This window comes from Rhipicephalus sanguineus, chromosome 7 (assembly GCF_013339695.2).
Source record: "Rhipicephalus sanguineus isolate Rsan-2018 chromosome 7, BIME_Rsan_1.4, whole genome shotgun sequence".
NCBI classification, from domain to species: domain Eukaryota; kingdom Metazoa; phylum Arthropoda; class Arachnida; order Ixodida; family Ixodidae; genus Rhipicephalus; species Rhipicephalus sanguineus.
Genome location: NC_051182.1, coordinates 120,608,704 through 120,632,760, shown reverse-complemented (window position 1 = coordinate 120,632,760; position 24,057 = coordinate 120,608,704). Strand labels below are relative to the sequence as shown.

The 24,057-nt window shown below is 47.6% G+C and overlaps 1 protein-coding gene across 1 annotated transcript; it reads right to left on the bottom strand.

Moving 5' to 3' along the window:
• Window positions 1-5,738: 5,738 nt before the first annotated feature.
• Window positions 5,739-23,940, bottom strand: LOC119399809 (uncharacterized). The gene is made up of 2 exons (XM_037666663.2): window positions 23,641-23,940; window positions 5,739-9,384 (listed from the first exon to the last, which is right to left on the bottom strand). Exon 2 carries the CDS (start codon window positions 9,281-9,283, stop codon window positions 7,349-7,351), a length of 1,935 nt encoding a protein of 644 aa, XP_037522591.1. The 5' UTR covers window positions 9,284-9,384; window positions 23,641-23,940; the 3' UTR covers window positions 5,739-7,348.
• Window positions 23,941-24,057: the final 117 nt, after the last annotated feature.

Genomic DNA, 24,057 nt, shown 5'->3' with positions numbered 1-24,057 from the left:
TTTATAATACGTGGTGTTTTCCCGAAAATAAATAATGAAAATAGGCGTTTTTCTCAAATAGTCAAGGCTTTCAGCAAGTGCCCCCCCCCCCCCCCCCCCGAAAAAAATTCCTGGCTACGGGCCTGACCATGATCATAGCGTCGATGATGATAATGACGGTGATGTAGCGTTGGAGCTGAACACCTACGCCAGTGTGTCGTCTTTGTATGCTTTGTTGTATACAGTGAGCGCTAATACACTTCAAGTGCCTTTCACTTGTCTCTGTAGTTGCTTTGTATTGATGTTTGTACCTTTTTACGTGAAAACTTTACATGAGAAGTTGTTCTGCGGTAGTCACCTCTGCCTTTGTGATGCATTTCCGTTGTTTTAATTCCTCGCTGCTAAGAAGTGCCTTTTGCCTGTGTTACATGATGTACAAAAGTTGCTCACGTATACCGTAGTACATTGTATTTTATCTAACGTTTTCGCGTAGTGAGCTTGCACAATGCTCGGCTTTTTAACAGTCAAAGTACAAACTGGTCAGTTCGGCCACGTTAGCTTGGTGTTCCAGTTTAGTGTTCCCAGAAATGGGATTCGTCTGTTTGAACCAACAATAAAAGAAATGCAAGACTGTGTGATATTGATGAAGCAGCGTACGATCATACACGTTCATGCACAATAAAGAAGACACACACACACAAGCGCTGGCGTGTCATCTTAAAGGGAGCAAGATGGTAAGTTGGGCCAGTTGGATTACGTTCATAATTGAAAATTTTGTTGAAGCGCACCAAAAAACAGACGGACAGAAGAGGCTGACAAGGACAGCGCTTGCCTTGTCAGCCTCTTCTGTCCGTCTGTTTTTTGGTGCGCTTCAACAAAATTTTCAATTATGAACGTAATCCAACTGGCCCAACTTACCATCTTGCTGCAATATATTTCTAGTACCCAGGGCACTCTACAACCTAATGTTTTGTCTGACCCAACCTCGTTGAGCAAGCGCTGTCCTTGTCAGCCTCTTCTGTCCGTCTGTTTTTTGGTGCGCTTCAACAAAATTTTCAATTATGAACGTAATCCAACTGGCCCAACTTACCATCTTGCTGCAATATATTTCTAGTACCCAGGGCACTCTACAACCTAATGTTTTGTCTGACCCAACCTCGTTGAGCAAGCGCTGTCCTTGTCAGCCTCTTCTGTCCGTCTGTTTTTTGGTGCGCTTCAACAAAATTTTCAATTATGAACGTAATCCAACTGGCCCAACTTACCATCTTGCTGCAATATATTTCTAGTACCCAGGGCACTCTACAACCTAATGTTTTGTCTGACCCAACCTCGTTGAGCAAGCGCTTGCCTTGTCAGCCTCTTCTGTCCGTCTGTTTTTTGGTGCGCTTCAACAAAATTTTCAATTATGAACGTAATCCAACTGGCCCAACTTACCATCTTGCTGCAATATATTTCTAGTACCCAGGGCACTCTACAACCTAATGTTTTGTCTGACCCAACCTCGTTGAGCAAGCGCTGTCCTTGTCAGCCTCTTCTGTCCGTCTGTTTTTTGGTGCGCTTCAACAAAATTTTCAATTATGAACGTAATCCAACTGGCCCAACTTACCATCTTGCTGCAATATATTTCTAGTACCCAGGGCACTCTACAACCTAATGTTTTGTCTGACCCAACCTCGTTGAGCAAGCGCTGTCCTTGTCAGCCTCTTCTGTCCGTCTGTTTTTTGGTGCGCTTCAACAAAATTTCCAATTATGAATCTTAAAGGGACCCTGCAACACTTTTCTCAGGTGATCATCGAATGGCTTCATTAAAGGAGTTTATGGCCTCACGAATCGACTGCCGCAAAAATTTTTATAATCTGTCGAGTGCGAGCGGAGTTTCAGGAATTTGACGCACGCTGTAACTGCTTTCTCTCTTCACTCGTCCCGACGAGCGCGCTGGAAGCTAAGCAGCGAGGGATGAGACGGGGGAAAGAAGCTACGCCGCGCGCGCATCATGACCTTGAGCACTTCTTTCTCTTTTTTTTTCTTCTTCGAGCGCGCGGCCTTCAGTGTGATCGCGAGCGAGCGCGTGGGCATGTCGCGCCATCCCGCGGCGGCCACGGTAATTGTGCAGCCCACGATGCTCAAATACGCCAATGGTCGTGGACTTTGTGTTTATGGCACGGTCATTTGAGTTTATGGCGTCATTTGTCGAGAGAAGAGCGAGTGATTTCTAGCTTGCCTTTGAGAATTGTAAATTCCAGGCTGGGGGTGTGCTGCGCTATAATGTTTGGTTTTCATGTTCTCAGGAGCCTCAAGTAGCGATCTACAGCTTTTTCCGACCATGCTCAAAAACTGTTGCAGGGCCCCTTAAACTACAACTAGTCCATCAGTATATATTAAGATCGTGCGATTTTGTGTACGTGTTTTCGGAAACTGTTATTTCCGCTGAAGCGAAACTTGGGCTCTGCGCAGGCAGAGTATGTCAGCCATATGGCTATAGTTTTCCAGCTTTAGTGTTCGTCAGCTATGCGAATCAAACGAATTGACGTGTGAACAGAAATTTGATTTCTTGAAAGATAAAAAGAACCAACGTAAATACTTTAAACACACGAAAAGAGTTTCTGAAACAATCCATCTCGACCCTTAGCCTTCCTGGGCAAGAGCACAAGCCCATGCAAGGACTACTCGTACAAAGTATTTAGCATTTGTGTTTGCGTAGGAAGCACAGTGCTTGGTGTATATATATATATATAATAAAAGCCTGCCTACGTCCTTCATCGAGATTGTCATCACTGTTCTACTGCAGTTCTTGTGGCAAAAAATATTTGTTTTCACTGATTTAAACAGTGTGTGCTGTGTTCGTTATTATGGAATTTTTTTACAAACAATGCCCTGAAAAGAAGCTGCATGATACAACTTTTTGTCTGGTCATTTGTTGCAACGGTTTCGTTTCAAATAAACATATCTTAATATAAGTTGTTATTATATTCATCATTTGATTATAAACAAAATCGAGAATGTATAAGCACATAAATACAAGAATACATCAAAGTTGAATATCTGCGTCTTTCTGGACTTCCTTCATCTAAATCGTAAAGCTGTAAAAGATCAATCTTTCTCTTAAGGAGAAAAGGAAAGGGCAGGAATGTACCCTACTTTTACGCCAAGGCTTTGACAAGAACTTTCTATCTCTCACGAGCACGCGAAATAATTGCATAAAGAGAATATGGCCGCCTGCTCTCGAGAAAGAAATTGACTATTCCATTTAGTATTATATTTTTCAGAGTATACTGTGCACTCAAAACGGAGTATATTTCTTTGGACTAGGCTCAAGTACGTTGAGGAAAACCACGTACTCCACCATGGAGCATACGAGAACTCCCTAGAATGGAGTCAAATGAGGAGGCAGTCAGCGACTCCCTCAAGGAGGAGTAACCGCGCAACTCCCCTTTAATGAAACTTTCTTTACTAGTGGCACAGTCAGGGGGGGGGGGGCACCAGGCCCGTGCCCCCCCCCCCCGCAAGCTTGTTTTCCCATGGGATACAGAGCCCAAAATGACACTCTACCCCACTTATCTGCCCAGACCCAATGTCGGATCAAGGCGATGCCCCCCCCCCCCCCCCCCCGAAAAAAATTTCTGCCCACGCCACTGTTCTTTACTTTGCGGATTTCTGCTGAAACCAGTCCAAAAGAATGTATACCTCCAGATGGGAGTCTATTCTCTTACACAAGTGGGTGTGTGCACGTATTAGATACCCCTCATGAAAGAGAGTGTATACTAGTACTCCCGCAAAATGGAGTCAATTATGCTGAATCTCTTTGTTTATATGAGTCTCCGTTACGCGTACTCCTTTTCGCACTACTTCTTTACACCCTGCGGATTTCGAAAGAAGTGATGTGCTCAACGAGCATTCCCCCTGCGAAGTGTTTGATATTTTTAGCGGCTTCTTGTAATCTTTGGGAGGGAACGTTTTCATGAACTGCAATTTTCAATGCTTACCGCCTTCAAGCTTCGACCGGGTACTGTAGAAGGGAAGATGCTATAAAAAAGAAAAGAAGGAAGGCCGCAAGTAACCGCGGAGTCCGATCAATTTTGTTATGTTTTAGGGGCCTTAATTCTTGCAATGGCAAATCAATTCTGCAGAATCGCACAAGATGGAGTAACGGCGCACATCTAATACACATATACACACAAACTATTATGCCTTAAGGGCAAGTCTATGTCACAATAAAAAAAAAAAAAAAAAACAAGAGTGCGTTCTTTCTGAGCAACCTGTGCAAATTTTCTCTGCATTAGAAATTATACGTATCTAGCTCTATATGTATATATAGTCGCGTGTATTTGTACGTGTGCGTGTTTATTCACATATAGAAACTGCAAACGGAGGGTGTGGAGGGGTGTCCGGCTACGTCTATTTGCCAGAGTTGGCTGAATGTTGGCTATAATGATGGCTATCCGCTGTTATAAAAGCAACCGGTCACGTGACCGTTGACTGCTGTACGCGGTCGACGATTTCTTTTTGTTAGTATTGAAATATTGTTCGTTTCTTTATATTAAAAGGTATTACTCCATAAAAACGTACATACAGGTGTGCATTAGTAGTATGCATTAAAGTGGCGCTGCCTTCGCCTGACGTAATGATCCCATGCTCGTCAGCGCGTATTGAGCAACTTTTCAGCGAGCTCATGCAACCGTGCTCGCAGTTTCCAGGTCGCTAAGATTTTGGAGCGACATAGTTTTGCTACCTACACTTCGTCTCAGAAATGACGCGCGCTTGGCTTGGCTCGTGCATCGAGAGAGTAACGACGCCGGGACAAGCCACCCATGACACAGGCGCAGGCAACTCTGGACGCATGCGCACAACGCGGTAGATACAGGGAAGGTGTATAATGCTACATCATCTCATTGCAACAGCTTGTTATTTTCAAAAATAGCTGAAAAGCTACAAATAAAGGTGGTTAAAGCATAGTTACAGGAACTCCTGCGAAAGCAGAACAGCGATAGCTTTCACAAATCGCGAGAAGGGCTGGCGGCATCGCTATCAATTCTCAGCGTTGCTGGAGGAAAGGGTCATCCGTGTTTAGATCGAGCCTTCAGATCGAAAAATACTGCGTGTAAAATAACTACGTTCTTTTTGGATTAACTACTGCAGCTACGAACACTGCGAAGGGTGATCTTTCTGTAGCGCCGTAAAAAAATGGGTCGAGAAAAATCAGTTGTCGGTCCCTTTAACTGTCAAGTAGTGAGAATTAATTGAATGAGTTCATTGAAAGAGCAGGCGGTTTTCTTGCGAGCAGCTCGGATCGTTGCGGGACCTGGCGGAGCAGATCTCCACCACGCGCTTCTTTTTATGTGGACTCCGAGATCCGCTTCGGCAGCGCAACAAAACACAGTTAAACCAAAGAAATACACCAAAAGCTCCTTGGAATACACCAGGGCTTACGAACGCCGACATGCGGGTGCGGCTACCAGACGGCAAAGTAAATTATTATAGGGTCGCGTCCAGGTTTCTTTTTTTAGAGTTTTTAGAAGGCATACTTGCAGCTAAAGCGCAGCAAATCCGCCTTTTTCATGACGTCCCGGCGCATGCGCTCTGCCCTAGCGGGAGTCGCGAAACGTCTCGTCATCTCGGAGGCTTTGCGTCTGGCAATACCGGTTGCCCCGGCCCCTACCAAAGCCCTACCAAAACGGCAGAGGGCAGCACAGGAAAATGAAAGAGGCGGATTGCGAGTTGCATGCCCATACAGAAGCACTGACTACATAGCCAACTTTCTTTAGCTTTCACGCAACGGCTTTATTCTACAAACGAACCACACAAAGGTACACATGCGGCGACAGTTCCATAAAAGTACACTGAGCAGGTACTTACAGGTACGACCAAAAATACCGGGAACTAGAGCTCTTGACTAGAGAGAGGAACACTTGTGACGCGACTGACCCGTGCGCATAGTCGGCGTAATAGCAGTCTCTGGACGTGGCCTCCGAGATTGGCTCCGGCGGCACGCCGAACAACGGCGGGCTGGCGGAGCTAGTCACAGAGGCCACGCTCTGGAAGGCACTTGGTGTTCTCTTGTAACGGAGTTCTCTAGGAAACTCCACCATCTCGCTATCTACCGTGATCACAAGGTTCTTTTGCCACGTGCGCACACAAGATGCTGCACACACACAAGGATGATGAGAATATGGTACGCAGAAACTTGTTCCAGAAAATTATGCACACGTCTCACTGTGTTCTAAATGTACCCCTTTAGCCCGCATAACCGAAATGCCACTATTGTTACGGATTACATAGACAAGATACCACGGCAATGGAGCGCATTGGCTCATTCAATGCGACATACAAATAAAGTTCAATTGCACGTATTTCACACAGAGGGAAATGATATTGCGAGGGGAATGCCTTCTCTGTATGAGCGTGAAAGCAAACTTAATACCCATATTGATACAATCTTTTGACTATTTGCTATTATAGAAAACTGTTGATGTCCATTGGATTAGTGCATCACAGGGATAAATTAGAAAAAGAGCAGGTGAAGGCAGCTGAAAATGAGTTGCATGTTTCTTCGGTTGAATGTAGGGCAAAATGCATGCAACGATAGTCAGTGGAAAAACGTGGGTCAATTCATGCATCATAGACATGTTAAAAGTGCGACATGAAATTGAATAAATGTGTACATGTTTTAGGGAGTTTTCGAACAAGGAGTAGTTTTGCTATTTGGCAGAGGTAAAATGAAATAAGAGAAACGTATTGCATGAAAGTTGTTCTGGCAAAAATACATGACTTAGACTCAACCAATGCCTCAAGCAACACCTCAACCAACGAAGGTGCTGTACTGTTGGTCCACAATCAAAAGCGAGCAAACAAAACCTGACTGCAATGTGCACCACAAGATTTCTTTCACAATCACGTGGCTTTAATTGCAGCGACGAGATGCAAGCCGAATTTCACTGTCACACACGCAGGCCTGCACAGATCACTGTACGGCAAAACATTGGTGACGTCATTTACTTTGGGACATCTGTGGGCACAGCCAGATAGGGATAACCGCGTGCCGTACGCAAGAATTTGATGGCGTTACAACTTTCGTGAGCCCGTGGAGACAGTCACAGCTGGATGTCAGCGTGTCGCATGCAGCGGTGCCTTGAATCAGCGAGGATGTGACGTGTCCGGCAATACAGTGTATGCAACACGACTAGAATGTACACGTACGCTCCGCTTACACAAGTGACAACCCTGTCATTCCGCCATCTTGATTACAAAAACACCAAAATCTCGCAGAAAAAAACACCGCTTACACACACATCACCCTACACTGTGTTTTGGAGGTCAACGTTCGTTCGTGGGTCCGTGTAATTTGGGGTGGGGAGGGGTAAAAGATACGAGATCACGACGTTACTGGTGTCACCGTAACAGGCACACCGGCGTCACCGGCCATCTTGGGCTCTTCCTCGGACTCGCTGTCCGAGTTGGCACTCGTCGGGTCCCACAGCAGCCGGTCGTAGCTGGGCGGGCGGCCTGCCACAAACCGGCTCGCGGCCAACATGGCCAATCCGCCGATGATTCCGACCACAGCACCGACTCCCAGAGTTGTACGGACACCGAGCCAGGCAGCGATGCCGCCCCCGGCCAGGGCACCGACGCAGAAGCCCAAACCGTTGTGGCAGCAGCGCATCACGACCAACAGTCCGCGCTCGGTGCTCAGTCTCGTCGAAGAACGCCGGGCCCACCGCTCGCAGGCGACCCACACGAGCACGGTCGAAGGCGGGGACAGAAGCTGCGCCACGGCAGCCAGTTCCCAGCCGGACTGCACATAGCAGGCGCAGCGTGCCGCGACGCACACGATGCCGAAGGCGAGCCAGGCCAGCAGGCGGCTGGGAAGACCACCGGCGCACAGCAGGAACAGCGAGGCCACATTGGACACGGCCCTGGCCATGAGGACGACACCTAGCTCGACCTTCTTGCCGGTCTCCTCGAGGTGCCACATGAAGAAGGCCTGTTCCAGGCCCGCCAGCAGTCCCAGGAAGACGAGGCCGCCCACGATAAGGGCTCCCTCGACGTTCTTGAGCACCGAGCCGACGCCGCGACACGCCCCGGAGGTCGCCTGGCGACGCAGAGGCTGGTGAGGCTCGGGAAAGAAGGCGGCCAGCGGCAGGGAGGCGAACACGAGCGTACCGAAGGCCGCCAGGTAGACCTCCTGGAATCCCCAGGTCGGTAGAGGCAGGCAGGGCGTCTGCGAGGCCAAGATAGCGACGGCGCCCAGAACGAGGGCGGTGACGACCGCCGCGTACGTCTCGTGGCTGCGAGACTTCTCGGTGGCGTCGATCTCGTCCAGGAAGGCGAAGTACGACTCGTCCGCGACGAACTTGGCCAGCGCGAACGTCGAGCTTCCGAGCACGACGGCAGCGGCCAGGAGCAGAAGCGCGGCGTTGTCCATGAACGAATCGGTGATCCTCGATTCCCCGTCGTCGGCGCCCTCACCGTGGGTCACCGCCGGGCAGTCCGGACTCGTCCGATCACCCTGACAATCCGGGTTCGCGGCGGGCACCGAAGGCATACCCTTCTTGTCCTTGACGGGTATGACGACTCCGTCAAGGGAATGCGACGGGACATCCTTAGATGCGTTCTTCGCGACTTCGGGGGACGCCGTACCTTGAACACGCATCGCAACTCCTACCGCGTCGCCTTCTTCGTCAGACACGTTCGCTGCCCTGCGATCTCGCAGATGCAATCGTCCTTCCACGGCCGTTGCGTCGCGCGACGACAGAAGGTAGGCCGGGCCTGCATCCAGAGGTACGGCCGTCGGCAGTAGTTCGTAGGTCGGAGAGGGCGCCGGAAACGGCTTCCCACTGCTGCTCTTAGCTTCTCCCTGCAGGGTACCACTGCCACCGCCATGATGAGCGTTTTGACCATCGACGTGCCCTCCCTGTATCAAAGCTATCGATCCGTCAGTCGAATCGACGTCAGTGTGCTTGCCGCGGGCCAACTCGGACGTCCGACACGGCGATACCCACTCTCCACCTGTCGTCGTCGGCGGTATCGCCAGCAGGGACAGGTAGCACACGATCGAGACAACGCTGCCGGCCAGAAGTACGGAGCGCCAGCTGTTGCGGCGCCACCTGGGTATCCACAGGGCGGCGGGAACGAAAAGACCGGAGAAGATGGCGGCCGCGGAGAGCACGAAGCCCGCCTGGAGAGCGGTCAGCCCGTGGTGACGCAGGAAGATGGGCACGAACGGGTCGAGACAGGCCCGCGCCGCGGCGTCCAGGCTGAAGTAGGCGGTGGCGACCGTCTGAGACGACCGCACGTTGTACACGCTCATGACTTTGGATTGACTAGCAGACGTCGGGGTTTAATCCGAGGGCTTCTGACGAAGCACTTCTCCCCTGTGTTACGCCAGCTGGAGCGCTGCGGTTACACCACCTGCAAGAGAGGAGGAAGACGTACAGGTTACACGTCTCGTCAGTACAGCTTAAAACGAGCGGGGAAGTGTACGCCCTGAATATACGCGTGATTACTTTTGAGAGTGTGACACCACATCGCAGGGTATAAGTACCTCTTACTATCGCTGAGCTATACGATAGTAAGCGGTGCGAGGTTACGAGACTGAGCCAGGGGCGTAGCCACGTTAGGGCACACCGGGCCCGTGCCCCCCCCGAATTTTTTTTTTCCATAGCATACAGAGCAGAAAATGACACTCGACCACATCTGCCTGCTCGTCCCCACTACAGATCAAGGAGGTGCCCCCCCCCCCCCGAAAAAAATTTCTGCCTACGCCCCTGGACTGAGCTATACGGTAATGCCGGCGTGAGTCTATCTGGCGAGTGCCGAAAGTAGCGATGTTCTTTTCTTTAAAAACTGAACAGCAGGTAAACATGAGGAACAACTATCACAGAAGACCCACGGACACTACCTTTTGCAGCAAACTGCCCAGAAGTCCGTCCTGGAAAAAGAGTGCTCTTTACGGCACCTCCACGTGTGAAATATTAGTTAATTGTTCTTGTTTTTTTTCTTCAATATATCTCCAGAGACGTGTGGCATAACGTTTTAGGTCAATAAGCACATTTCACTACAGTCCTGACCAGGCGTAACCGGTACCTATGGCAACACGGCCGGTGAACTATACGTATACGGTAGCCACTTGCAAATACTTAAATTTTTCGTTTTCCGGCCGCCATTTTCTAGACCATATAACAGAGCATCTGTTTGCAGTAAGCGCAACCCCCCACAAGCATACAGGCGCGCGCAGCTTTCTCCACCATGGAGGGGGCTCACTTCGCACAATTTGCCCCTCCCCTCCCAGTGCAAAGACGAAATATTAGCCCCCCCCCCCTCCTCCTCCCGCCCACCCCTGTGCGCACTCCAATGCCCATAAGCACGGTTTGTCTATCAGTGCTAATAAACTGAGTAACAGCATGCGTTTATTCCAGCGTGGCTTCGAAAAGCTTCCCGTCGGAACTTCATCGACGATCAGAACACCCGGAGCCGTATTTATTAAGGAGTATTTTGACATTTTCTATTAATTTCTTTCTTCATAAATGAATGCCATGAATTCATGGTTTTATTTTTTAATCACCAGCATCTGCCACTTGTTGAGACGGCTGACAGACCGAATTCGGCTCGTGCAACTTCCTGAATTTTCTTTCCTTTTGATGAGTACGGGGGACTCGCGCAAGGTAGTCAGTCACCTTTCACAATGCCGCAGAGAAAGAAAGAAAGAAAGAAAGAAAGAAAGAAAGAAAGAAAGAAAGAAAGAAAGAAAGAAAGAAAGAAAGAAAGACAGAAAGAGAGAAAGAAGGAAGGAAGGAAACTTCATCGCGCAGCTGTCCACACCTACCCAAGACAAGCCCTCGCGTGACGGCCTGACTTCATTTAGTCCTCGTCAACGTCGTTATATATATACGCTACTCTGTAAAGTAAACGAGCATTGAAGTGAAACTCTCTGCGATACGTAGCGTAACGCACTCACGACACTCCGCCGCTCGCGTCCCATCCACCTCGTAATTGCCACGTGCCACGTAATTATAAAAGCTCTAGACCTCTTTATCATGTGCTTGAAACCGTCTTACACACACACACACACACACACACACACACACACACACACACACACACACACACACACACACGCACGCACGCACGCACACACGCACGCACGCACGCACGCACGCACGCACACACGCACACACGCACGCACGCACGCACGCACGCACGCACGCACACACACACACACACACACACACACACACACACACACACACACACACACACACACACACACACACACACACACAGATCAGTACACGCGCGCACAGATTCCTGCAACCTCGAGTTCTTTATTATCGTCTCGCTTTAGCATCTGCTTCACGTACGCAAGCAGCATGTTTCGTATTGTCGCGCTAAATAAAAGCACCGGTGTCGAGAACCCTAAATAGTACTGGCGAAGCCAAGGGGTTTCGAACCCCTGAAATTAAAAAAAAAATTGCATGTGTATATATACGCGCACACATAAAACGCACAAACTAACAAAAGTATGGCTGAACGCTCCCCCCCCCCCCCAACACACACACACAAATTCTGGTTACGCCCATGCTTAAAAGAGTGTCTAGCAGTGGTGCCCCGCAACGCATTGAATATGTTTTAAGTAACGCTACCTTAAAAAAAAACACTTCCGGTTTCGATATCAAAGGGGCGGTTTCACAGTGACGTGTCAACACAGTCTGACGTAGGTCTAAGTCACGTGGGGACTACAACTCGCGACGTACTATAGCAGCAGCTCTGTCGTCTGCTGTCAGCTGCACGCGAACAACGACGAGTGAATTGTCGTCCCAGGAACTCTGAGAGCGACTTCGGCCGCATGCAGCACGCAGAGTTCGCAAACCCAGTGAACTGTCATGATAATGTCCATTGCGATGAGGCTGGCTTGCAGATACTGGGGGACGAAAGCTTTAAAATCAAACTAAAATATATTATACGTGTTTGCCATGGCTCCGGTGTGTGGAAAGCTTTAACACTACGCGCCAAGGAAACGGAAGGTGTCCCTTTTACGATGCTTAAAAATTGTGTCAGTACTCCTCTAAACAAGATGCACAGATAGTAAACAGGCGAATACAGTGACGCTGTTGTTCATCGCTGCTCGCCGCTTTGTGTCATCTCTGCTAAAAAAACTAATTCAAGCGCGACCACGTGTCCATGGTCCATAGATATGAATAGTCTAGCCATGCGAAAGTTAATGTATTTTCGAATACCCCCTCCTACCCCACCTCCTTCAAACAACGGCCTTATAACAGCATATGCGTGGCTATTGCCTTATACTGAGTGAGCACAATTATTTACGAAGCAAGCAAGGAAAAATGAGATAAATGGCACGTGAGAGGACGCTGCTTGCTGACGTATAGTAAACGAAAAGTGATCCCTAATGCCCTGCTCGGAACCTCCGGTGAACGAAGTTGATGTCGTGTACTATAAATAGACATAACTGTCCAACACGCATACATGGAATCTACATATAACGAATTCTTGTGTATATCGAACAGTTTTAATATCCCCTCGACTATACTTTCGATATACAAAATATTGTATTCATAGAACTTTGTTGTAGTTCCCCTTCAAATTTGACATATTCTGGTTCGATTGAATGCACAAAATGAATATTAACCACAATAAGTTGTATAGTTTCGAAATAAAGTCCCAGTACGTTGTGAATTTTTAATTTTTTTTTCTCGAAAGGGCTGCCTCTAGTCGCACGTACACACTGTAAACCACTTCGCAAGCAAAACACTCTTTTGCCTAACCAAAATACGCAAAAATTTGGGTGTAAGGATGTTTTCCTTCCCCAAAATAACCTTTAAGGGGTAATGCTCTAACAAAACACCCTTTAGGAGTTAAGGGTGTTATGGGTTATCGAAACACTCATGGCCCATACCACAGCATGCCAGATGATAACTGGGACTCACTGATTAAAATGTCGTTGGATCTTAGGCGAGTTTAGATTAAAAGATATGTCTCTTTTAGGGCTATCTACAAGCGTACCATAAATTTACGCCTATTCTCTTAATGTTTAATGTTCGTTTATACGGAAGAGGAATATCTCCACCGGCACTGAACGGCGGCTTAAGATACTATGGCTATATAAACCAGATGGTCAGTGTAAGTGTGTGTAGCACGAGCGCTCCGTCCATGTGGTATTTTACAATACGCTCTGTTGTGTGTGCGGTTTATCGCGTGCGTGCAGCTTCTATGCTGATGTCATCTGTAATTGCACATTCCCTGACTTAGATTTTATTTTTCACATTTTTCAGTGATAAGGGTGTTTAGGCTATTGGAAACACCCCATGATAAGGGTGTTAGGCCAGTGGCAACACCCTATGGTATGGGTGTTTTGATACGTGAAAACACCCTTTTCATAGGGTGTAAAGGTGTTAGTTATAGACACGGGAAAAAACCCCTTAAGGGTGTAAAGTGGTTTACTGTGCACAAGACATCTAGCTGGGCATAAAGATGCACCCATCAGAAAACAGGAAGAAGAGGCTGCTGTCACGCGGCACGCGTAGCGCATGCAGTCAATGGCATCGTTTATTACAGGGCCGCAGTCGTGAGCGACTCATTCGGCCGCCCAGCTGTCGGAAACTTAGAGGCTTAACGCGCGGGCACGACGGCGGGCACAAAATGGCGAGTAAAAATCGTTGCCGCGAGGACCGTAAAAGAAAAAGAAGGGAGGGAGAGGGGGAGCTGTAAGAGACTGATTTAGGTTGAGTCGCGTGAGGCTTAGCTTTGGCGCCATGCATCGCAAAAGGAGTTTCCAAAATGCGGCAACGTATAGGCCTATCCTGCGGCTGCGTAATACCGTACGAATATAGGCAAATTAGCATACCGCCGTTGGCGGGGCCCTGTAGCGGCTCGCGTGCGGGACTGTAACGTTTGTGTAACGATGCCCGAAGTTACTCACGCTATATCGCTGGTTCAATAAAGGGCATTTCGGGCGGTAGATAGAAAAAAAAACGAAAATGCCGAAAGCCCCTCGTGTTTCCGGCGGCGAACACGACGAGCGTGCGATACCATCTTGACCGGTTCTTAGGCCTGAGAATGGCCTAAGAACAGCGCGAGAGACGGGAACACGCAGATATGACTGAACAACACGAGCGCTAGCTAGCAACTCAGTGCTTTATTCAAACAGAAAAAGGAAGAAGGAACAGAACATGCGCATGATGCTGCAGGCCTGTGATCTCTTGCCATAGTGTGTAGCAGTAGCGCAGCCAGAATTTTTTTTTTCGGGGAAGGGGGGGGGGGGAGGGGCGTTGAACCGTATGTTTTATGCATGTTCGTGCGTGCGTTTGTATGTGGTTCAACCCCCCGAAAAAAATTTCGGGGGTTGAACCCCCTCCCCATCCCTCGGCTATGCCAGTGGTGTGTAGGTCGCGCGCTGTTCTTCGTTTTTTCTGTTTCAACAAAACATTCAGTTGTTAGCGCTCATGTTGTGTAGTCCTCTTCTGTGTGTTCGTGCTTAAGGGGACACTAAAGAGAAACAATGAATTGGTTTAGATTAATAAAGTGGGCTCGGAGAATTCTTGTGTAGTTTATTTCACTACCATAGGTTTATTATTAGAGGAGAAAACCAAGTTCAAAGCTTCATTTTTAAATTTCGCGCCGAACTTTGTAATTCGTGACGTAAAAGACTTCAAACAGCATTTAACGTATTTTGGCGCCACTGGCTCGACGAAATTTCCACAAACTCGTTATGTCAAGTCTCTGGCCCCCTCAGAGGACAATGTACTTCGATTTAACCGATTAGGAACTACGTAGGCCCAAGCAGGCGCCGTAAAAAATATGTGACGTCACGGTAAATGGTGCGGGAACTCCAAGGTGGCGTCGCCACCTGTATTTTCTTTTTGCGCGTTTTATCGCTTATTAAGCGTCTTCGCGCAGAAAGCGTGGTGTTTTTGGTATCGTGGAAGACTACTTTACTAATGCGAGAAAAATCGTTTTAGTGGAGATCAGTGTTTTGCTCTTTAGTGTCCCTTTAAAAGATGAACCCGAACCAACTGGCCCAACTCTCCCTTTTGCTGAAGTAAACAATCAGGGCCGCCATTATCTTCAAGAGACTGCATCACCGTAACATTGAACATTAAACAATGGCAAAAGAGGTCCTACTTGAGTAATGCTAAAGGGGCAGACTTAGTGGATGACTGTATGGACAAAGAAAAACAAACAATGTAACCTATGCTGCTTAATTGTCGCCGGTCCGATTCAAATTGAGGGGCAATCCCGATCGTCATCACCATCATCGTCTGCCAGACGATATTTCAGGTGCGTGGCATCGTTCCGTTGCTTGGTCTCGTCGCTGTCTTCTGATAAGATAAGCTCTCGACGTAGACTGCCCACAATGCCGGCGGTAACTGGAACACACTTAAAGAGGCGTGTCAAGGAGAAGACGCGTCGTGTGCAGCCGCGCGTCACAGAGTCACGCATGGATGCCCGCGAATGCCAAGGGCGGGAATGGATTGCGGTGTGCGGCAACAGCGCGCCGGCAGAGGGCGCAGAGAGGGCGTTTGTTATACAGGGACGTTAGTTTGTTGTGTCTACGCTCTTCTGCCAGTCTGTGCGCGTTTCCCGCAAGAAACCTTTGAGCTCAGGCAACCGCCATCTACAAGTTACCAAGTAACATCCAATGAAGAGCCCGTTATAGCATCAGCTGCACGCTGTGGTACTGTGGTACGACACTGACCCTAACTGCATGGCGAACTCCTCGTGCTCAGAAATAAAAGCCCATAAAATATTCTTATATAGCTGTACTGTCCGCAACATTAATACGTAGCGCACGTGCGCGTCTAATTCGGCGCGAATATATTTCATTTCAAGCTATAAAATGTACAAAATGCGAAGTCCAATAGAGTGATGACGTATTAGGATTCGAATTTCCGATACCTTCACCTGATCCAAGCAGGACTCTAAGACCTAATATCGCTACAAAGGATCCCATGAGAGAACTGTGGTGTCAGTGGAACCTGCGTTTTACTCTACAGGCAGCACAGCACATTGGTCCAATATTGTTTATACGTTGGCAAATGATGGCCCAATGATGGCCCATACAAACCACTATAAAACCAATGTTGGCAAGCCAGCCTACAAGGATGCCAGTAATGGTCCATCTTTGCCAGCCAACATACAATATTGGTCGTGCTATTCTTTGAGGTTGGCAACAACGGCCCATGGTTCCCGATGTAAATACGATATTGGCAGAACCAGGCCGTATGGATGGCAATATTGGGCCAGCTTATCCGTTGGTAAAACAATATTGGTTAAGTAATGTAAGCAGATTGGATATATTGTCCAGTGAATCTGACTGGTTAAACAATATTGGACGGCCAATGCTATGCGCCGGACAATATTGTCCAGACTTACACGTTGTCGCTCCAATGTCTTAAACACTGGAAAGCATATGCATGATTAATCGGCAAGAATGTTTTTTCCCCTTTTACCATCACTGAGGGAAGGTTAGCCCGAATCGAGCCACCACCTGCATGCACGCTAGAATCACTTTGTCCGGCATCCAGCGCACCTCAAAGAAGATTTCTGGTTACTTATCACCATAGGCGTGCGCAGAGTTCCCCATTAGGGAGGGGGGCAAAGGTTCGTCGCAGCGTCCCCCGCCCTACTAAGAGGTTCGTTCGATTTAACCGGGTTGCGGACAGGTATGGCCGAATTAACGAGAGTGTGATGCCGTTAAACAATAAACATGCTTGCAGGGACCAGAGAACGCGTCCTAATTATCCGACTTTCCGAATTAATAAGTGTGGAATTAACGAGCTTTTACTGTATAAAGATGGCAAAAACAGTCCATCGTTGTCAGCCAACAAACAAAACTGCAAATTCCAATCTATAAGAAAGGGAACAATGGCGCACACAGGGTCTCGATTTTTAGGTTGGCATTTAGTGTGGCACAAAATATATGCAAAATAGTTGGACAAAACTCGTTTTACAGATGTTGAGCAATGTAAAATAAGTACCAAGTTCTCAACTGAGTTTTGCGCGCTGTTGGAAATACATCTATGGAACGGAAACACAAAACAAAATCTCACTTTGCAATGCTTGTTGAAAGTTAACGTTAATTGTGTGATACAGCCAGCGTATACATCGCAACTGTATAAAAACAACCAAAAAACCCTACTTTTACATTGATTGAAGCTGTACATAGCGTTGACGAGTTAATGGAGTAGAATAGAAGTCATCTGCTTCGCAATGGGCCTCTGCGCTGGTGCGCCTTCTGCGCACCGCACACGCACCGAAATTATTCTCACGGCTTTATTAGCGGCAAACAATCAAAACATTTCATGTGACTTCAACCACGCTGTGTATTTTCGTGTTTGCTACACGACTGGTTGAATTACAGGATTATAACTTCTTTGTGTGCGCGCTACAGCGACGTGCTGTCCAAGACTACGGTATCGCCCGCGGAATCTTTAAATGATCGATGAGTTATGTTTGCACTTTCAACGCTTCACACAACCAGACGTGTTCACTTTGAATAAATGTTCTCGGTGATCGGGAGGCCGGAGAAGCAGCGCGGCGCCATGTTTTGCTCCGGAATTCGTCCTCTCCTCGCGGCAGTGGGACAGCGCGGTGGTCGCTGGTCATAAAACACTTGTCACTTGACGGCTGCTCCGCCCACGACGGTTCGCTTTCAATGCCTGTGACAACGAGGGGGGGGGGGGGGGGGGTTGAGGGAGATGGCGGGAGACAACGGCAGCTCGGAAGATGCGTACGCGTTTCGGCCCCTTCTGGCCGGCGGCTATTCTTCGTCAGTCAGTGGCGGTTAGTTTCCCTCGTTCGGGCTCCCAGCTTCGGCGGGCGCGCGCCCCTCAGTATTCAGTCGAGAGTCATCGGGAAAAAACGGAGTCGGATACCGAGACAGGATGCCACGATTCTACGGATACCGAGATTCGACGGCGATGCCACAGTGAGAAGGCAGCTGCCCTGTTCTTCATCGGACCTGACTGTTTTGACTTTTGAAGAGCGATCCGCAGATGAGCGCCGATGTGTTCTGACAACTCGCAAACTTTCCGCCGGATTTTTGTGTTCGTATCGCGTTCAGTAAGTCGTTTTTCTCCTTCGTCGCATGTTACTTTCCGTGTTGTTCGTAAGTGAAATGTGTGCTGCGTTTATTATTGTCTACATTACCGCGTAAGTTTTTTTAAATTTGCTAGTTTATGAATACCGATGTGGGGGGCTTTATTGTGCGCTTCGAAGTAGGTTGGTTAAGTTCTCGCCCTCAGCGATGTTGTCAGCATTTGCGTGTGCTATTTTGTTCTTTTCTCGCGTTGTAGTGCGTCAGCTTAACACCCTTTTTTCATTTTCCCTTCGCCGCTGGATTCGCGCAAAGAAATGATGGATTTGTAACACACAAATTTTTATTAGTTGTGAAGTTGTCGCAGACTTTCAAGCTCTTGCCGCAGTCACCTTTTAATTAATAAATTGGCGATGAACTTTCTGGTAGTTCAAGGTGGTTATGGATCTCGGCTGTATCGAATGTCTGTTCACGTGTACATGTTCATTTATTTCATTTTGTATCACGCTTCGCTTTTCACTGACTTCCTTTTGAACCTTCGGTGAACTGACAAATCAAATAAGCGCTAACACCTAGGGAGGCTGTGTGTGTTTGTGAGTGGTCCCGTTTCCCCGATTTCTAATATAAGGACGTTATTGAAGGTAATTAGTGTAGGTTCTGTGCAGCTGTTATCTGCCAGCAAGCGGTCAGCAGAACAAAGCGCGAAATGCGAAATTATTTTCAAAACTTGCAGTATCTTTGCCATATGTATACATGCAGAATAAACTTGTGTGTACTCTCAGCTTTTGTACGCTGATTATCCCTGCTGCTTGCCTAAAAGCAAAAGCGTGGGCAACATGCATTTATTTACGTGCACAAAAATCTACCTCACGTTAAACTACACATTTAGTGGAAAATGTTTTCATTTCCAGCGTTAAACGCTCGAAATGAAAGAACGATGGTGCAGCCAACGATAAAGGCTGGCAAAAAATATTGGAGCTGCCAATATTTATACAATGTTGGCGATACGTACGACGAACAATGTTGGCTACAGCCATCCTTGCCATTATTGGCGATATGTTGGACGGACAATGTTGGCTACAACCATCCTTGCCATTATTGGAAAATCATTGGCATCCAATATTGGACCAATGCACATTTAGGTGTAGCAAACCCCCAAAAGCCAACGCAGGACCAATATTTCTGCCAATGTTTACCAACATTGTTCCGAGATTGGTCCAATGCCGGCGTGCTGCCTATAGGTTCTAGTCAAAACAGCGTTGCTTATGTTCATTTGAAACAATTAAACATAATTATATGGACATGACCATCGAGCAAGTTCTACAGCGTCGAGTTCCGGGCCGGTTTCGTGCAGTTGAAGCATCAGCATTCAACGCATGCGCCTTGCTTTCTATCGCCGCAAGAGTAGAACGGGCGTTGTGCTCTGAGAAGGACGGAGTATAAAGGACATTTCACTCTCTCGCTGGAGTCAACAGTGCAATTCACTCCGCGCGTCGTTTAGCGGAGGTAAGAACAATGCTTCGATTAGTAACTCGGCCCCTTTACTCCTGCAATACACTACCCAGTTTTTGCAGCTAGTCTACACAATGTGAAATAGCTATTTTTCTTTATTAAAATTGTTATTCGCTTAACACTTCACTAGAAGCGTTCCCCTGCCATCGCTGTGGGAATGGCAATGGGGGAGTCGCCACCAGAATTCCGTCTTTTTTTTTTACCTGTTGTCTTTCCAAGACTCTGCATTTTCGGTATAAGAATGGTCTTTTGAAACGACATTTTGGATGTGCTGTTTAGTGACATTGCATAACTAAATACGTCTCACCTTGCGCCCTTTTATAGTCTTTAGTTATATTCAAAACTGCGAGTCTTTATGGAGAGCACGGCTGCTGGCCATAGTTCATATACAATTAGGATCACACAGCTTGAAACAGCCCACTTGAAATATGATCTAACTAAACGTTTAAAATGTATAATTCATACCACCAAGACGGCATATCTTATACGAGTACGTAAACCCATGTACACGATGTGACGGGGAATACAGGAAAAAAGATGCGTCTCAATGTAGATTGACACTCCCTTGCCTTCCCATACACGAGTTTGGCATAACTGCAGGCGTGTAACTGACCAGAAATTTAACATATATGAGGTACATCAGCGTCACTACTGCACATAAAATATACGCAGAGACGCAAGACCGCGAAATTCTCAATAGAGGTACATATAAAAACTTAATAATACACATAAATGACAACGGCGCGGCAACGTCTAAGCAAATAAGTGCCGTAAATATAAAAAGAAAGTTGGGTAACTTTGTGCACTTGGTGCAATTTACGACAGCACATATTACGCAGATTTTTATATGACGTTTTAGATTCGTTTTCCGTGAAACCGAAGTTGTTTAGTAATGGCTGGTATATAGTGTAACGTCTGCAAGCCGTAGCTTCTTTTAAAAATAAGTGCGCTACTTTTCTGTACGAGATCTGAATCAGGTACAACCCTCTTCATGGAGTGTTAGCTGTGACCTTCCCGTTAAGCCTAAAATATTTCCCCGCAGCGCGTTTGTACGACACAAACCTTGCCCCATACATAGCTACGAACGCGTTCTCTCCATCTACACAGCTGCTGGTGTATACATGCTCCAAGAGAACACCCTTAAAAAAAAAAAAAGAAAGAGGCACGGTTGCCCCTCATCGGCTCCTAATAGCGCCCGACAAATATCCTCTATGTGAGCAAAGAAAGAAAGAACAATGGAAAAGAAGCAAGCGTGCGAAGCTTCACAGTATACGCCGCGTCTGTCACTGTCACTAGCGCAACATGACAGCTTGTCCCCCTTTTCACTCCCCTGTGTTCTTGCCGGGAATGCGACATGTCACGCGACTGAGTCCGCCAGCTTCACGTCCAGCCCAAACCAACTGTCAGAACCGCAAAAAAAAAAAAGCGTGACAGAAACCATTTAAGCGTATACAATGCAAACGGAGAGCTCTACAGCATGGCCGAAACTGTATAAACCTTCAAAAAAACTCCTCGTTAAAGCCCTTCCTCACAATTATGCGTATTATGACGTACAAACAACCCTTGGTGCGCCCTTATTTCTGGCAGAATCATAGTGGGGTGTAACTCAATCGAAAACACCCCTTATTACACCCTTTCGAATTAGGCGTACTAGGGCGTATATTTCGCAGGGTACTCCTTGTTAGGAGAAAACTGATGTATGCATGGCAAGATTATTTCCTCGTAAATCCGCCTTTGATCATGCTCAATTAGGAATTGTCTGTTGCTTACTAAAACACGAAAAGTGTGCGAGGTTTGGCGCATATACGTTGATCTCGCATGGCCACAGCCTCTTGCTGTTCAGACTGGGGACCCTGGAACTCACGGCTGCAAATATTTGGTATACTCATGGTAACTTTCGCGAACTGCCACCAAGTGAGCTGCCATTTGCATGCTACGTTTAATTTCCTTTCCCGTTTCGCAAAAAGCGGTGCGCTGCTTGTAGTCTGGCTGCTGTGATTTGAACGCAGTTATGTTCTATCAATGTGCGCTGCTTGTAGTCTGGCTGCTATGATGTGAACGCAGTTATGTTCTATCAATGTGCTCACCGCGTACAAAGTGTTAGATTTTTACGGCGGTGTCGCGTTGATCGCCTAATAGTATAGGCTGGACCCGTTTAGTCTACATTCAGTCAAGGGGCAGCTTCTTCGGCAAGCTGAAAGAATACGCTAATTTACGGCTGTCAGATTGCACTTTCATCGCTGCCTGAAGGGCGTAACGTTGTGATTTACACCCTTGAAACTGTTGGTGTTATTAAGGGTGTAACGCTGCGAATTCCATCCTCGGCAACTCCTTTTGTCCTTGCAAAACACCAATTTTGACTAGTGGCGCGACAAACGAAGACAGAGAAGAACCACAGGAACTCAGGGACAAACTAGCCAATTTTCTTCGTTCTATTGAAGACCAATTTTGAGCGGAGTGACTCGGCAAGTGACTTGTGGATGCCCAAAAAACACCCTTAAGAGTGTAAACTGGTTTGGGGTGGTCCCATATCTGTCAGATTGCCATCGAGAGTGATTCCAAACACAGGATGAGGGTACAGCAAAAGTCCCACAATGACCGACCGCTGCCCGTAACCAGCCACTGTCTTTAAACAGTGCCACTGCCTTGGATACAAGAATATATCAAGCAGCACATGACTCGAATTAACTTTGCTAAACACGATCGCGACCACGACACGTGTTCAACTTAACAAGCGTGCACTTTTATAACTGGGAAACGCTAAATTTGCTCAGCAGTAATGATAGCTGTAGGCAGGCACGTAGGCAAGGGGGGGGGGGGGGCGCCCCCCCCCCCCCTCGAAATTCGTCCAGCCTTCCATATGCCTGGGCAACTTTTTTTCTTTTTGCCGTGGAAAGACTTTCGAACATTTAGGCTTTGCCCCCCCCCCCCCCCCCCCCCGAAAAAAAATCCTGGCTACGTGCCTGGCTGTAGGTGGTGCTAGTACTCAAATTTTATCAGAAAAGAAGACCGCGCATTATAGAACACCTCCCGATCACATTCTACATGGTCAAATCCACGCTAATAATTTTCATGGATGTGAACCATGAACTCTATTATTCGAGATCTTTAAGACAGCGCAGCGTACAACAATGTACTGACGAATCAACCGAGAATGCCCAACTGTGGGTGATAAAAAAAAAGGAAGACAAAGGTTAGAGAATTTCGCTTAGGTTGACATTCTTCCTGGAAGACATTTATACGTAAAAATGCGCATACATCAAACGCATGTACAACATATACCGATTCAAGAACGTATATTTGCGGCACGCTGACCCGACTGCATGCTGACCCGAATGTCGCGGGATCGAATCCCTGCCGCGGCGGCCGCATATCGACGGAGGCGGAATGCTAGAGGCTCGTGTGCTTAGATTTAGGTGCACTTTAAAAAACCCCAAGTGGTCAAAATTTCCAGAGCCCTACACTACGGCGTCTCTCCTAATCATGTCGTGGTTTTGGGACGTAAAACCCGAACAATTATTATTCCTAGAATAATTTATTTTGGAGTCATCGCTACATGAGCGAAGAATGAATATTATTGCTCTCAAACAGAACACAGCATAAACCACGCGTTGAACATAAACCTTCGGGTATTCTCAAACAACTGCGAAAATGAGAACCGCAGAAAAGAAAAAAAAAGCACAAAAGACACACACGCTTCCAGAACGACAGCGCACGTGTTCTGAACGTATGCTACCCTTCAAAGTTTCAGGGTATGCGACAGCGGATGGACTCGACAGCTAAGCTAGGATCGGCGTCCATCAAGTGACACCGCGCGCTGTTGAGACTACTAAAAAAAAAGAAAAAAAAAATATTGATACTAGAGGATTTGGTTGATCGCGTCTCGGGTCCTAAAAAGGCTACGCCCGGGCGGTACGTGAAACTATCACCAGGTCGGGTTTCGAATGAACGAGAAACCACTTAACAGCTGGGATGATATCTCGCAAGAGCTATAGCCAGTACTGTGGACATAGCGGGAAATCGGCGCGATCTGATAACAGTCGCTGGTTGTCGTGTTTCTCTGTAAGGTGCATCAACGGAGCAGTCAAAGAAGCGAAACTTACGCGCGTAGGTGTGGTTGTTCTGCCGGCGTTTCCAAACGCTGTAGGTACGACGTAGCAGCGACGGTAGTCGCACGCTTTTCGTCCCATGGCGTTCGGTCGTCGCTAGCGCTTTCCGTTGCCCCAAGTGCTGGGTCGCGGCGTACGTGAAAACACACAAACACACGCACACTGTCACGATTCACGAAGCGTTCGTAGCGGCTTTCGCGACGCAGGGTAGCACGAGAACATCGCAGCTGTTGGCGGCAGCTCGCAGAACGGCTCGCAGCTTGGAGATACGAGATACGCTCGGCGGAAATGTGAACGGAAAATGAAGAAAAAGAGCAAAATATCCGCGCCCGGCGTGGATACAAAATGTGATAGTGTGTCCACTAAACGACGTTGCCACACAGGTTTCGGTTTCGCAAAAAAACCCGAGTG